Source organism: Medicago sativa, chromosome 5 (assembly GCF_051527215.1).
Source record: "Medicago sativa cultivar Bolivia chromosome 5, Bolivia_mono, whole genome shotgun sequence".
In the NCBI taxonomy this organism is placed as follows: Eukaryota; Viridiplantae; Streptophyta; class Magnoliopsida; order Fabales; family Fabaceae; genus Medicago; species Medicago sativa.
The window spans coordinates 77225352-77241506 of NC_140753.1; the positions used below are offsets into that span (position 1 = coordinate 77225352).

General features: G+C 30.8%; 1 protein-coding gene and 1 pseudogene across 1 annotated transcript; both read left to right on the plus strand.

Moving 5' to 3' along the window:
- Positions 1-1724: 1724 nt before the first annotated feature.
- On the plus strand, positions 1725-10762 carry LOC146925229 (DNA glycosylase/AP lyase ROS1-like). Its single transcript, XM_085710201.1, has 18 exons — positions 1725-1888; positions 3665-4600; positions 5058-5148; positions 5224-5692; positions 5783-5862; positions 5980-6064; positions 6171-6262; positions 6358-6426; positions 6508-6544; positions 6622-6704; positions 7087-7527; positions 8332-8368; positions 8457-8514; positions 8717-8805; positions 8893-8958; positions 9049-9163; positions 10305-10343; positions 10427-10762. Exons 1-18 carry the CDS (start codon positions 1825-1827, stop codon positions 10537-10539), a joined length of 2964 nt encoding a protein of 987 aa, XP_085566327.1. The 5' UTR covers positions 1725-1824; the 3' UTR covers positions 10540-10762.
- A 2364-nt stretch (positions 10763-13126) lies between these two features.
- On the plus strand, positions 13127-15322 carry LOC146925230 (nuclear transcription factor Y subunit B-1-like; annotated as a pseudogene).
- Positions 15323-16155: the final 833 nt, after the last annotated feature.

The window sequence follows — 16155 nt, forward strand, 5'->3', positions numbered from 1 at the left end:
ACCACTGAAATAACCTCACCATTAATCACTGATGCCGTGCATCCATTACGAGCCCATGACAAGTCATCCTCATTGGACCTATACATCCGTAAAAGTTTTTGGATTGAAGGTTGTCGCCCTACTTTACTCGATGGTACCTGCTTTCCCACCACAACATTTCCACCGCCCACCAACTCAGTCCCCTTCACCACCACCTTCTCCAACGGTACCCTAACATCCCCTACCTTCACAACAGCAGGCCCTTCTACTCCCTCACCCTCCAACGCCACCATTTCCAACACCTTTCCTCCTCCAACGTCACCTGAGTTTGCGTCTTCCTCAACAACTCCCTTCTTCCTTTTCCTATCGTTCGTATCTCCCTTAACTACTTCCTCCCTCTCCAACAACTGAACATCAGTTCTATCAAAACGTGCAACCTTCGCAATCACACGAAAATTACCAAAACAAACCGCATTCACCACTTTCAACAACTTGCTCACATCTTTAACATTGGAATACCGAACAAAACCATAAACTTCCCCATAAACATTACGTTTAGGAGGAACCACAACCTCCTCTAACATACCACACACTTCAAAACCCTTCCGTAAATAGAAATTAGATAACTGCGGCGGAAAATTTGTGAAATAAAAAGTTACGAACCGTTTGATGTTTGAACCACTGGCTGTCACAGAACTTGAAGGTACTGTCACGAGCTGTTGAGATGAGTGAACAACTGCAATCTTAGCGGTGTGCACCTGCTTGTTGGTGTCAATCTTGCGTACACAGATAGCAGCTCGCCGTAACACCTTTTGCTTGCCAACAGAGCCTCGCCGCACCTCCTCCTCCCACAAGTTCACATCACGCCGTCGAAATTGATCCACAGAAGCAGCCCTTTTCCGATCCAGATACCTATCCGAGAAGTAAAACTGGTCCTCGTAATCCCTGAGTTCCTCCAGCGAATCCCTAATAAATATTTATTTCAATTATTTTTAAAATTTTAAAAACTAATTCTATCAAAATAAAAAAATAAAAAAACGAAGAAAATAATAAACATGTCACAAGTCCCACTTGTGACATATAATAAAGACAAAAAAAAAAAATTCAAACTTTGACATAGGGGTAGGTCGCAAGCTGGACTTGTGACATAGGGGTAGGTCGCAAGTCAAACTTGTGACATGGGGGTTAACTGGTCAAAAGTAGGGCAGTTTTGTTTCAACTAGGGCAGATTTAGAATTTAAGTTTTATCCTAGGGCAAAAAAAAAAATAGTTATTTCCACAATCACACATGTAGAGCTGTTAACTCTGTATCATGGCTTGGAAGTTGAAAGCAGCTTTTGAAAGAGGATATAGGGATGTGATTTGCTACTCTGACTCAACTTTGGTTGTTCAGTTAGTTTCAACCATGAATCTTGACATCATTAGGCAGAAATCATCAACAATGTGCGAGTTCTGAGATTTGGCGTGAGTTTTTGAAGCCACCGGAGGGTTTGCTTCCGCTGCTACAGGCTGACATCCGACCAGAGATGCATTACATAGACTAGTTTTTTAGCTGTTTTTTTTTATATTATTTTTTTTTAGCCTCTTTCCCCAAAAAAAGAAAAAAAGCAATTGCAACAAACTAGTGAATAATTTTCACGATCCTTTTTCTTTTTTGAAAGACGACCCGTTCCCATACAAATTCACGCCGCCGCAACAAACTAGTGGGTTTTACAATAAAACCTATTTCATAACTTTCTACGTACAAACCAAACCCTGATTTCATTTCTTTTTTCTTTTCTCACCGTTCCAAAAAGTGAATGATGAAGTAATCGATTGTTGCAGTGCAGTACACAACAACATAACATGAGTAGCTCAGACAACTTGTTCAACAATGAAGATCAGATACGAGCTGATGTTTCGTCTCAAGGTAACTTTTTCCCTCCCTATGCCTCGCCTCACATCTATGCCTGAATTGTAAAACAATTGACAATTTACTATCTCTACGGTTTGGTGATATTTGTTTGTTTTTTTTTTTAACCCACAAAACTGTGAACCTTTCGCTGTGAAATGTTTGTTGAGAATTGAGAACTAATTCATGAACCACATGCTTCACACGTTGGAAGAAACATATGAACATGCTATGGTTAATTCATATTCCATAGATTTATCATCACTTGATGATGTTGTTTCAAGTGGATTTCCTCTTTCTACATAATTTCCTAAGTTGAAGCTTTTGCTCTTTAATTTTGAAGGGTAATGAAGCACTTTAAATAATAAGTTTTTATAAAAATTTATGTGATTAATGTGTTGAAAATTAAAATATTTAACTTTTTGAATAAATAATTTTCTTAACTTGTAGTCCTTAATGAATTTGATTAGCTCACTCGTTAGCTAAACCCAAATGTAAAAGCTCATGCTATTGCAATTACCATATATCAGGTTACTAGACACTAATCACTTGATGGGGCAGGTTTTATATGGCAATTACTATGTGATAGAGTGGCGTTACAAGTTATTTCTAGGGGTGAATCCGAACAATAAATTAATGGAAGTGAATCGATTTCTAAGGTCATAGATTTGTTGGGCGTGTTTAATATGAACCTCTCAAAAATAGTTTAAATATACCTTTACTATCTTTAGGACAAAATAAATTTTTATAATAATAAAGTGGTTGTTCAAAAAATAATAAGTAAAATTAATATTCTCAGTTGGATCGGATTCATATTAGAGGATCCCTAAATTTACAATTAAGCGTTTGAATTTTGAACAAAATACAAAAAATGATATCAGTAAAAATCAGCTCAGCTTCGAAATCATAGTAAACCGAAGCATATAAAACTAGTTAAGTTTGATTCAGGTGAAAAAATTGCAATTTGGTTCAATTTTCACAAAAGTTTTTGTGGTCCTGTTCAATTTGCATTGGTTTAGTTTTCTCCAAAAACTAAATAATGAAAAGGCCTAGACTTGAGTGACTTATGATTATGATTAAGGCCATGTGACATTCATAATGTTATGAATTATAATCCTAAGTTTGAGTTTTATTAAGAATTTTGGGTGCTATTTGAAGGTTTTTTATTTATTACTTTTTGTTCTTTTATATGAATATTTTATAATTGGTAGGATTTTACTATATGTATTAAGATTCCTATTTCTCGACTATGACTACATTGGTTCAAGGTTTGGTATCAAGTCAATGTGTATGGAAAAATATATGGTGGAATATCTCAACTCTTTAAATGAATCTCACTTATCCAAAAGAAATACTCACCGCAGCTGTGCGTGGGTAACTTAGTTTAAAAAAAAAATAAAATAGTAAGCTAGTAGTTATATTAGTTTTCAATTTAAACTATACACTAGATATAACACGTACCTCAACTCACCAATTGAGCTTCCTATTTGAGATAACATAACATATATTCAAATATAGAACACAATAAGAGGATTATTTTATATTAAAATTTTCACGCTCTTTCTCATCTATGCAAGGATTGGTACAATTTTTTTTTTATTCTTATGTTTATATGTTAGTAGCTATACTTTGCAACTCTAAATATTTTTAAATTAATCATTGAAAAATGAGAATTTTTCACTTGTCTATAGTTGATACATAAACTATTGATAATCACTGATTATAATTAAAATATTTAATTGAACACTCTAACCTTTTATGACTATACTGAAGATGTTGAATTATGTCCACTAGGGTCTTTAAATAAAAGGAAGAATAGCCAAAATGATGTTAATGATCAGCCGCAAAAAACAGTTAAAAGGAAGAAATATCAACCTAAAGTGGTGTCTCCATATCCAGAGAAATTAAAGAAATTCCATCCCGGAAGCAACGACACTCCAAAACCTTCAACTCCGAAGCAGAGGAAAAGTTATGTTAGAAAGACCGCCAACACTCATGACAACAACACTCCAAAACCTTCAACTCCGAAGCAGAGGAAAAGTTATGTTAGAAAGACTGCCAAGTTTCCTGAGTGTCAAAAGCCATTATTCGTCGATGATGGAGATTCCATCTCTTTCCCATTTTTGGAATATTTCAAAGATTCAAAGGTTTATCAGGGTGGATTTGAAAATTCAACTATAACTAATGAATCTGCCATCGTATACAATTCGGTACAAAGTTATCAGAAAATGACTTCATTGTCAGGTTTATGTCTAGTTGAGAGTAGGAGAATTGGACAAAATTTTCCAATAATGTGTAAAAGGAAAAGAGTTAGAAGAGAAAGAATAAGTTTGGTAAAACTCTTGCCCCCGTTTGCAAAGGGCCAGAGATCAAAAAGTTTTGTTACGAAGAGAAAATGTTGGACACAATTTTGGGCAGAAGGAAATTCTACAACCAGCCAAAAAATGAGATCTTTGATAAAGAAAATTATTTCCTTGAAGAAAAAAATGCATCGAAAGAAAAATAAGAGAGATGTCCGCAAAAAGTCAGGGGAATTAGTTCTTTATAATCGACCATCATCAAAAGTTGAAGTAATGCTTGACGAAGAGACATTACGAGTATGGAATTTGCTCGTTGTTGAAAACAAACATGAAGAGAATGATGAACATAAGAGGAGGTATTGGGAGATGATAAGAAAACTCTACCATAAAATGGTGATATCATTCTTAGATCAAGTGCATACTGTTCAAGGTATATTTTCATCTCTATTGACTTCATATTCTATTATTAGCAACGGGAAGCTTCCATAAGTTGAATTATCTTTAATTTATGTTCAAATTAAAATGAAACCAACCTTTTTTTTTAGCAGGACCCATGGACAAATTTCAGGAAATGTGAAACTTTATATTGAAATTTTTTTAGAAAATACTTTGGAGTCTTGTACTTCCACATTGTATGCTATGCTCTGTTCGACTGGTGGTGGACATATATACTTCCATATCTTTTAATCAACTGTAAATCATGAGTCATAGATATCCTAATAGTAAATTTTTGCTCAGCATAGATATCAATGGGTTTTTGATTAAATATGACTATATTTATAAGTTCATTTGTTGTGTCAAAATATTTTTAAAATGGATGTACCAATTATAAATTCATTGTTGTTTTTTAAATGTTTTGATTATAATTAGATTAATAAACTTTGTAGGTGATAGACGATTCTTACCATGGAAAGGCTCAGTTTTGGATTCTGTGGGTGGAGTTTTCTTAACTCAAAATGTGTCTGACCATTTGTCAAGGTAAAGTTAAATTAATTACTTAATTTACCCAATTTTTTTGGTGTTGAATATTAATACTCTCTCTTCTTTCCAAAGCTCTGCATTTATGTCACTTGCTGCGAGGTTCCCTGTCAAATTAGTTAGCGATGAGCAAAACAAAAACATGGTTTTATCGGATCCTAAATCTGATAATAAAATGAATGATAGAAAATTTGAAGAAACAGAAGCTCAGAAAGCTAACGAATCTTCCAAAGTTGATGACAAAGAAATTGAAAATAGTTCGTGTTCCATAGAGAGGAAATCAGATTCTCGTAGTAGGAGGAAACAAATAGACAATAAAAAGAAGAGTAAGAAACAGGAGGAAAAAGATATACTTGAAAAGAAAATATTGGAAAAGAAAATGCAACATTGGGAAACACTAAGAAAAATCCACTCTAAAAGTGATCAACACATTGATCATGCGAACTCTGTTGATTGGGAAGCAGTAAGAGATGCAGATGTTGATGAAGTTGCTGAAGCTATTGAAAAGCGTGGTCAACAACACATAATTGCTTATAAAATTCAGGTAAAAAATATTTAGTTTGTAGTTAATAATATATAACTTTTGACATGTTATTATTAAGATAATTATAATTAGTACATTATATATTTGTAGCGTGCACTGAAGGGATTTATGGATAACCATGGAAGCATGAATTTAGAATGGTTAAAAGATATTCCACCAAATGAAGCAAAGTAAGTGTAATCATCTATGTGACTATGTCTCTTTGCTAATTTTTCTTTTTGATATAATTTGTCTATATTAGGCATCCAGATGAATTTTTTTAATCAAGCAAAATGTTCATGTTATAGGGAATATTTTTTGAGCATATATGGACTGGGTTTGAAAAGTGTGGAATGTTTAAGACTTCTAACTCTTCAACATATTTCTTTTCCGGTAAGAATATAAGTAGACACAAATTCTTGTTTTAATGAATGAAGCTATTTTTGTTAGATAAATTTATTTATTTATTTATACTCATGAAATATGTCACTTTTGAAAGGTGGATGTAAATGTTGGACGAATTGTTGTACGATTGGGATGGGTCCCTTTACAACCATTACCAGAATCAATTCAAATACATAATTTAGAGAAGTAAGACTCCCGTAAAGTTTTTTTTTTTTTTTTTTTTTTTTTTACATTACTTTATATATCACTATTCATTAATTAACCATGTTGTTTTGAAACAGGTTTCCGGATCCAATCAAAATTCAACAATATCTTTGGCCAAGACTATGCAAACTTGATCATCATACATTGTAATTACCTGGCATCTTCTTAATTTATTTGAGCCTTGTATTTGGCTAATATATCTTAAACATATATGTTGTCTTGTATAGGTATGAATTGCATTATCAGTTGATAACCTTTGGAAAGGTACATATTAACTTTCAAAATAATATATTTTTACATTTCCATTAAGAAAATCAAAATTATCTTAAAATGTTCTGCAGGTTTTTTGCACTAAGAGAAACCCAAATTGCAATGCTTGTCCGATGAAGGACGAATGTAAATATTATGCAAGTTCTCTTGCAAGGTATGTGTTGCATTTATTTATTAAATTTGGAGAATATGCAATGACTTTATTTATTAATGGAAGAGGGAAATCAACAACTTTGACAATGCATATATATAATGTGGATACCTTGTTAATTGTAATATGTAATTTTCTTTTGTACTTTGTTGTAAATTTTTTTTATCTCTATAAATATTTCAAATTTCTTTTTAAATTTTTTGTAGTCTATAAATTTGATTGTGTCCATTATATTTTTATGGAGATAATCACCTCTTCACACCTAATTGTAAGATTATTGTTACCACATACACATATGCATTGTTTCCATTTACTCCCTAATATTGACTTTGGTATAATTAGACTATGTAGTATCAAAATATGCTAATATGTATATGTTATGCAGGACAAAACTTGCCTTACCACCAAAACCAACCACAGATCAATCAATTGTAGCAACCCAAATGGATCATGCCAATGCATATTGTTTCCCATACTCTGATTGTTGGAGCAATTCTACATCAACATTATTTACTAAAGAAAGTAAAGAATGTGAACCTATAATTGAGATGCCCGCATCACCCGAACATGAAAGCACATCATTGATTGATGATGAAGAGATTTACCATGATTATACTTATGAGAGTGACGAAGATATTGAGGATATTCCAACATTTAACTTCAGTAGTCAAGAATCATCATGCCTGCCGATGTATGGTAATTTTTTTGAAGAGTTTGACCATGGCGTTAATGCTTCACAATCTTTAGTTGCATTTCATCCAAATGCTACAAACAGTCATTTATCAAAAATGAAAAATGCTAGTCGCTTGAAAACTGAGCGCACAGTGTAAGTTTCTCACTTTCCTATATTCTTATGTTATTCTTTATTTAGATCTTTCAATATTCTTAAATTATTCGTAGTTTTATTGTCTCTATTAAGTTAGCATGCATTCCTTAATATTGTTAAGACTCTCATATTAGATGAGATATGGTCTGAACATGCGTTTATAATTTACGGCAATCATAACCTTACAAACTAGTTTTGTATGATTGAGTTAGACGTAACACAAAATCCAAGAGTGTTATCATCATCTTTCTACTTGTGTAAAAGTATCATAAAGTATGACTTTTCTTGCTTTCACTTAAACTATTTTAATAGTTTTATTTTAATTTCAAAATTTGTAGAGTTTCCTGACAATGCATGCTATTCTTTTGTGAAACATTCCCTTTTTTATTGTATTTATTTATGCAATAACAATACTAAAACAAATTCACTACTTCAAGTGCTTTAAGTGGATGTGTTTGGAAATGAAGTTTTAGCTTTTAGGTGTTTGAAAACTTGCCTGAAAACTGTTGCTTTTTGGCCTTAAAATTTCTTTTCCTAATTTAATGTTATGCATGTTGAGCAACAAGCACCCTTGATGAAATGTACTAAGTAAATAGTTGATATGCATGTGGAATAGCTGTACAAACTTATTACTCTATAACTTTATATCAGATTGTTAGAGAATATAATTTGTTGAAATTTAAATTATAGTTTTGTTTAATTATTGAAAACGTTTTAACAATGACAAATAGATATTTCAAATTTAAAGAAATTACTTACTACTTTATATGCTAAGACTTATGCATTTTTCCTTTATCTGTTCAGTTATGTCCTCACGGATAATCACCCTCTTCTAGCAGAGGTAGGTGTCAAAATAATCACACAAAAGTAAGCTTTTTTATACACACATGAAAGTTATATATGTTCATATTTTTAACTTTTGTTTATAGTATCCTCCACGAGAACATGATGATCCATCCCCTTATCTTCTGGTTGTATGGCTGCCAGGTACTCCTTCTGTGTTTATAATCATTAATTAGTAGAGTTAGTTATGTTTATGTTGAGAAAAAAAATTAAATACATCTAGTTATTTGAAAGAGAGCTTGTCTTTAGGGACACATTTTTTCTTCTAAAAGGTAATGAAATTAGAGTTCTTTGTTTTAAGAAAGTATGAAACTCAAATACCTATTTTTTGTGTATTCTTATAAAGCCGATCTAGAAAGCTCGGGCGAATCAAGCAAGACTGACTTGCATGAGGAAGAGAGTAGTCAGACTGAAACAGTTCTTGGAACACTTCTGGTGAGTGAAAATATGAAACTACTATTTTTGAATCCCAATTTTTTTTACAAATAAAAGGGCTACAAGATTTAACATTTTATGAAACAGATACCAGTCCGAACTGCAATGAGAGCCCGTTTTCCTTTGAATGGAACATACTTTCAAGTTAATGAGGTGAATAAATAAAGCTTCTATTCCATATTTGGCTCATAAAGTACATAATGTATTGAAAGTTACTTACTGCAATATCTTTTTCTTTTGTAGGTTTTTGCTGATTATGCTTCAATGAAACAACCAATTAATGTTCCTAGAAAATGGATATGGAATCTAAAGAAACAGATAGCATATTTTGGTACTGGGACATCATCAATGACGAGAGGTAAATGAATATCATACACTATACTTTGGAGTACATAAAGAAAATGAATTAAGGAAAAAAACTTAGTTCATTTCCTTAGGTGCTCTTCATATGATTATTATAAAAAAAAATACAATTTTTGTTATAACAAATTTTAAGATAAATAAATAACGGATTTATGGTTAATTCAGTTAAGAACCATATAAAAAACACCTAAGAAAATACACCAAAGTTTTGTCCATTAATGAACTTTGTTATTTTTGATAAAATTATTTGTCTTTTTCATGTGAAACCATTTACTATTTAATATTTATTTAATTTTATTTATTTTTTTCTATGCAATGAATAGTTAACATTATTTTTGACAGAACAAGAATCATTGTCACTTTGAACTTTGATAATCAAAAGTAATAATAGATGAGTAATAATAAAAAAAAACTCATGTTAATAAGTAGAGCGGTCAAATGGATCAAGGTCGAAAAAATCCGATTGTATTTGTGCTAACTTTTTAAGACATGATCCAACCAAAAGTATGGGATAATGGACCGGCCATTAGACCAATCTATTTTTGACAGTTCTATTATCGAAGTTCTGAAGGCACTTGTTAAGGAAACTTAAAAGAGGAGGTTTTGTATTGAAAGGAACATTATTTTAACTTTTCAAATTGATAGCCTTGTTTGCGAGTTTGGAGGGGAAGGAAGGGGTGGGTTTTGAAAAAAAAGGAAAGAGCAAGTGGAAGAAATAGAAGAACATTAGGAGGAGAAGATTTTGGAGGGTTAATTTTTCTTCATAATACACAACCCTCCTCATTTTGAGGAACTAAACAATTGTATTAGAAGAGAGTTTCGAAGGGTTTATATGAATTCTTCAAATATAATCTATGTTGTTATAATATTTTTAAGATTAAAAATATTTGAATCATATGCATTAGTTTAGCATTTTCTAGAAAAATACTATTTCAAAAAAATGTGAAAGATTTTTCTATTTCTCTCTATATTTTCCACCCCCAAAGCCTCTCTTCCCTTCCCTTCTAAACATCCAAACAAAGCCTTAGGACACTTGTTAACATTTTCCTAAAAGACTAATATTAAAAAGAAACGGCTAGAATTGGTTTACTTTATCATAGTGCAAATAATAACTATTCTATCAAATACCAATGTAGGTTTGTCAATGGAAGAAATTAAAGACTTCTTTTGCAAAGGTAAGAAAACAATATATCATTTGATTAATGTATAATATTTTACTTGATGAACACAATATGTAATGTTCATTTATGTTTTATAGGGTTCATTTGTGTGAGAGCAATTGATACAAAAACAGGAGCTCCAAGACCTATATCATCTATTTTGCATCGCAACACAACGGACAGACTTAGGAAGAAACAAAATGCCAAATGAGTTATAAGTGATTTATGCAAGCACTTAAGATTATGATTCTTCAATCATATACATGCATCATGTATATCCATTCTTCTACTATGTAAATATTTTTTCTTCTTGATGCTTCTTTCACGCCCTGTTCATATTTTCACTTGATGCGCTGGGGTACACTCACTACTGATAAAGTTTTGTGGCATCCAAAATTATGCGTGGCAATGCAATAACGCTTTTTTGGTATTTATAACTATAATTGGTATCTAATTATGTTTGGCCGCAAGTAAGTGTATTTGTTTGCTTTGTTATGTATGACTTGGTCTATTAATGACGACTACATTGAAACAAATGACTAATAATTAATGTTGAAAGTTGAAAATTTCCTTCTTTTGATATAATTGTGTTTAACTAATCTACCATATTGATTGTCATTACTTTTCTAATTGAAGAATAAGCATCTAGTGGTGTTTGCTGGTGAATATTTATATCAACTTTTTTTGAAGGAATTTATATCAACTTAATTATGGTATTAACCCGATTTATGTACTCCAAATGAAATTGTAATACTTTGGTTAATGATTTTGAGTTTAACTAATGTCTATATCAAGATGGAGTAATTTAAAATTATTCATAGATTTTTGAAAGATTGTATTAATTATTCATAGATTGTATTAATTATTGACAAATAACTAATGTGAATGAAAGATTGTATTATAGTAACATGTGCTTTTTGAAATTATTTCTTTTTTTTTTTTTTTTTTACCATATGCGTGTAGACCACAATACATTATGCCGGTTTCATGTTGATTTAATTCATGTATACATCTTATGTGAAGGTATTTGATCATTGCTTTAAGGAATAATTAATGAAATAATTTACATGAAGCTTCTAAATTAAACATAGGAGAGATGCTAGTTGGGCTTCTGCTCTCTTTGTAATAAAAAAAAGAAGAGATGAGAGATGCTAGTGAGTATGAGCAAAATAAGCACTAGATTTTTCAACATTTACACTAATGAACGTAACTTTTTAAATTTCTACGTTGCAAACCTTTCTTTATATTGCAGCAAAATGCGGAAAAATAATGAGATTGATCTGGTCGAACCGATGTTGCATGTTTCTGTCTCAGACAACAAAGATTATTAAGAACATCCACAATAAAGAAATCTATTTTTTTTTAAAATTTTAATGGGTCTCACGTATACACATCAACCATTAATAAGTTTTTAATATATTACTATCTAATAAACATTGAATCTCTCGAACCCAACAACTCAAGCCAAATTTCTTATAATGTGATCCACAAATCATACATCTTGTTAGTATGTATAGTATTATATCATCCAAAAACTTCAACAGATAAAGATTTTGTGACTTGAAATTAAGCTTAGACTCATATCCATGATTAAGATTGTTTTGATCGGGTGAATGGGAAAAAAGTAGTATTATAAACTCTTTAAAATGAAATATAAACAAAAATTAAATATATGTACTTGGTTCAATTTTCAATTAAATACATGCATGCATTTGTTTTGTTTATACTCTCTCCGTTTCAGAATACTTGTCCATTTTGAAGAAATTACACATACCAAAGAATCAAATAAATGTTGTCATTTTTTTATGAAATTCTTTGTGTTTTTTCTATAATACCCTTACTCATTTATTATTTCATTATATTATTTCTCTCTCTACAATAAATAGGTAAGGGTATTATTGATAAACTAATAATTAATGTTGCATTGAAACTTGAAAGTGACAAGTAAAATGAAACAAAATTATTCTCCAAAATGGACAAGTATTGTGAAACAAAGGGAGTACTTTATCTCAAAGGATGTAATTTTAAAGAAATTTGTACCAAATATGATGTTATATCTTTATAGTGATTGTTTTTTTTTTTTTGAGAGGCTATCTTTATAGTAATTATTGACTTTCTAATCCTTAAATATAAATAAGCAAATTTTTAGATGTCCTTAAATAAGCCGTTAAATGTATAGTGAAGAAAAGAGAATAATCTTGAGTAAACTATTTTTATTAAGGGAAATGCTAACCGGTGCCCCCGAGGCACTGGTTAAGAATATGAAAAAGAAAATTATATAGTAGTTGTATTGAAATTGTGTAATTAATTTATAATAAAGTCAAAAGCAGTTTCCTTTTATAGTAATAATTCCATTTTATGGTATGCTTAACCAGTGTCCTGGGGGCACCGGTTAGCAGGACCTTTTTATTAACCATTTGTAAGTTTTTCACTATCATAAATGTAAAGTTTTTTTTTTTGAGAGGTCATAAATGGAAAGTTGAATATAGTGTTTTGAAATATTTAATATTGAATATAATTTTTGAGGTCATATTTTGGAATATAGATAATTGGGGGACTGTGTTGATATAACTTTATTTTCAAGAACCAACTTTGATATTACTCATTCTATATATATATATATATATATATATATATATATATATATATATATATATATATATATATATATATATATATATATATATATATATATATATATATATATATATATATATATATATATATATAACCATTGTCCATTCAAGAAGCAAATTATATATTTCAATCTTTGAGTCTTCTGTTCAAGAACGAATATCATGGCTGATCATCCTGGAGAGTCAAGTTCAAGTAAGCACTTCACTTCCAAAGATTTAAATTTGTAAAACATAATATGTGTTTTTTAATGAAAAATATAATATGTGTTTTCATTTTTACAATTCAGTGCTAAAAAGTCATTGAATAAAAATCATATGATTTACAACGTTTCTCCACCCCCATTATGTGTGTATGTATTGATTATATTGATACTTGTAATGGTTCAGATAATTTTCTACAACGTTCTTTCAAAAACAAAATTAAATTCTTAGTTTTATTATGATAATTGATTTTGCTAACTTTCTTTGAGTTTTGAATTTCAATTCCGTTCTGTTAACACCCTTCCCCTCCTCAAATGTCCTTAATAATCACAAAGTAAATCTAGTCAGGATATAAAAGTCAATTGTGGGATTTTAACTACTCATGTTTTTTTAGAAAATTGATTAATGAAAAATTAAAGTGATATCACGTATCCCCTACATATGTATATATGGATCTTCTGCTTCATGAAAGAGGCAGAGAGAGATAACGAAAATTGTTGTAAATGATAAAGATCGTGGAGAGGCAGATCGAGACAAAGTAAGGACCGCATCGAAATCCGGAGAGAGAATCTTGAAATTTTAGTTTGAAACTATTGATCTCTGTATCTCTTTCGCTCTTTGTTTGTTTGTCTCGGAGTGACTGAGAGAAGATTTTTTTTAACTTTCATTTATGTTACATTTAATATTTTGTTCTTGATATGATACATTTTTAATTTTTTGCAAATAAAAAGTTAAATTCACCCGGAAATTATACTATCTTTTTACCAAGATGGAATTGTACCTTTTTAACTGTTTTTTTTCTTCTTGTTATCATGCAATATAATATACTCATGCATAATATGTTTTACATTTGATGTTTATTTTCTTGCAAGTCGTTTCTCCTTTCTAATGTAAACCATTATACCTTATAGATGTGTTGCACCGATCACGACTCAATTTCAATGAGTTTTCTTTGAAGAGTTTTACGTTACACATGAAAAAAGCATAATATACTTTATTTTTTTCATGCCATAATTGGGATTGTTGTACGTATCTGCCATGCACATTTTCTTTTCCCAATGTATGCGAGGTCATTTTTTGTCCTCATGCTCTTTTTGTCCACAAGCTGGTGTGTGAGTTTTAGACTTTGCATAGTTGGAGTTTCTTTTTGCATTACCATGCATGTATATACATTTTAAAAACACTTATTTCATTGATTATACACATACTATACTCAAACTGTTTAACGAAGTTCATGATAAGAAACATTTAGTAAAACAAAGAGTGCTACTAGCAAGCATTTAAGTTACAAACAATTAAAGTTAGTTTGGATATTCATTGATTATATTACTATTATATTTTTGAAAAAAATTATGTAACTACTACTTCACGCAAATTATATGTAAATGTTGGAGAATGGAGTGCAACCAGCTAGTTCGAGGGTGCAAGAAGAATTTTCAAGAGCCTTTCCCATTGCCAATGTGCATAGATTGATGAAAAAAGCTCTTCCTCAACATGCAAAAATAACCGATGAAAGCAAGGAAATGATGGTGAAATATGCAGCTGAATTCATTAGCTTTGTTACTGCTGAGGCCAACCATTATTGCAAGTTAGATTGTAGAACAACAATTACTGCTGAAGATTTGTTAGCTACTATGCAAAAATTGGGCTTTGATGTCTATGCTGAATATTCCTTCCGCTACATCCAACTTTTTCGTCATGGTGCTCGCGTAGGTCAATACGCTCCCCCACCTCCACCTCCACCTCCACCTCCACCACCATCACCACCACAGGCTTTTCAAGCTCATGATTTTTCATTGGATCCAAACTTTGTGTTTGCCAACCCAACAGAAATGGGTGCAATTTTAGGAGATGATGATGATGATGATGATGATGATAGAGAACTTGGTGGTGGTGGTGGTGGTGATGGCAACTCAAGTGATGGAAGCTTTGATGTTGACTTTTCTTAATAGTGATGACTAATATCATTTCCTTAAGTGATGTGCATGGCAGTATTGGAAAGAGAATGCTAGAGTTGTGAAATTTGCATGAAGTTTAAATAATACTAATAAGGTACAAAATGTAGTGATATGAGAGTATTATTGCGAGGTTGCTAGGTTTTCATGTCTTCGAAATTGTTGAATTAATGTCTCCCAAATAAAATGTAAGTTTCTCTATAAACATTGATTGAGTTTTTCCTGTATTAGTTCTTGCACCAAGGTCGTTTTCATTTGCTTACATAATTTTATTTACAAGCATAAACGCTTGTGAAATTATTTGAAGGAGTTTATAGAACATTTTATAACAAGTCCATAAGTTGTTTTTATCTGTTCTTTTTCATAAGCTCCCCAAGATCGTTTATGAAAACAACTTGTTAGTTTGACTCCATGTTATCTTTTGTTATAGATTAGAAATAACCTAAACAAAAGCACTTATATCTTAAGTGTTTATGCAATGATCCGCTACTTCCTAAAACTTAGCTAACAAGTAGAAAAGTTAAATTAGATTTTAATAATGTCATTAAAAACACTTATCTATTGAAAGATCATCAAAGAGCACAAATTTATAGCTATACTGAAGTGGGGGAGGAAATTGAAAACCGTATGTTGAATCGGACCAAAAAGAAAAAAAAAACTTGCATTAATTGGTGTATAAGAATACATGCTATAGTAATGATGTCCACAATTACTCAGGAATGATGAGGATTTCTACTTTCGTACTCCCTTCGATCACATTTATAAGTAAAAAATGATTTTTTTAGGTTCATTGAATAATTAATAAAAAAAATTAGAGACTAAAACGAAAAATTGATATATTTATAAGGACCAAAAACATATTTAATCATGTAACTTATCACATTTGAAATGTGTTAATGAACCAAATTAATGAAAAATTGTCGGTCAAAATAATACAATTTAAATTAGAAACTCAACTCTCTTTAAAAACAAATATTAGAAACTCAACTCGAGTACTAAGATCCAAGAGCGTTAATAAGCTAGGTGATAAATAAA